This window comes from Neophocaena asiaeorientalis, unplaced genomic scaffold, assembly GCF_003031525.2.
Source record: "Neophocaena asiaeorientalis asiaeorientalis breed wild unplaced genomic scaffold, Neophocaena_asiaeorientalis_V1.1 scaffold438, whole genome shotgun sequence".
Lineage (NCBI taxonomy): Eukaryota > Metazoa > Chordata > Mammalia > Artiodactyla > Phocoenidae > Neophocaena > Neophocaena asiaeorientalis.
This window is the reverse complement of record NW_020173491.1, coordinates 1,831,383-1,831,851: the sequence shown is the minus strand read 5'-3', so window position 1 is coordinate 1,831,851 and position 469 is coordinate 1,831,383. Positions and strand designations below refer to the sequence as shown.

Below are 469 nucleotides of genomic sequence, written 5' to 3'. Positions count from 1 at the left end.
TCACGCCCTCCTCTCTCCGGACCAGGTTTCCACGATTCAGGCCCCTCCGGAGCCCCGCCAGCTTCCGGGAGAAGCCCGGAACCGGCCCAGGCGGCCCACCCTACCTTCCGCCTGCTCCAGCGAGTTCATGTCGGGGTGCAGCTCCGTTCACCGGCGCTGCCCCGTCCGCATCGCAGCTCCGCTACCCCCTCCAGGCCCGCAGCTCCAACTCCCACCTCTAACAACTCCCCTGCGCCCCTCCTCTTAGCACCGCCCCTTTCCTAGACCCACTACGTTCATTGGACACTTCTGCCAGACCCCATGACTAAGACGGCTTTCTATTGGCTAGCTCCTGCACTTAGCTTGGCGCCTGGAGTTGGACGGTCAGCCAGAGGGGCCAAGAGCTGACGGCAGCCGAGTAGGCGTAACACTGGCGCCGCCTCCTGCCCTGGGGAGGAACTGCAGCCTGTCCGCGCAAGTCGGTTCATTT

The 469-nt window shown here is 65.0% G+C and overlaps 1 protein-coding gene across 2 annotated transcripts in view; it reads right to left on the bottom strand.

Annotated features, from left to right (window-relative positions):
• CNEP1R1 (CTD nuclear envelope phosphatase 1 regulatory subunit 1) overlaps nt 1–258 on the bottom strand; it is a 14,958-nt gene extending 14,700 nt beyond the window's left edge. Inside the window, exon 1 of one of the 2 annotated variants that reach the window (XR_003003558.1) lies at nt 105–231. Coding sequence is in view for 1 of the 2 variants with exons in the window: in XM_024747469.1 (XP_024603237.1) it covers nt 105–129 (25 nt within the window). In the remaining variant the exon portion in view is untranslated. Of the gene's footprint in view, nt 1–104 lie in introns of both variants that reach the window. The other variant, XM_024747469.1, reaches the window with a different exon arrangement.
• Between the last annotated feature and the right edge of the window lie 211 nt (nt 259–469).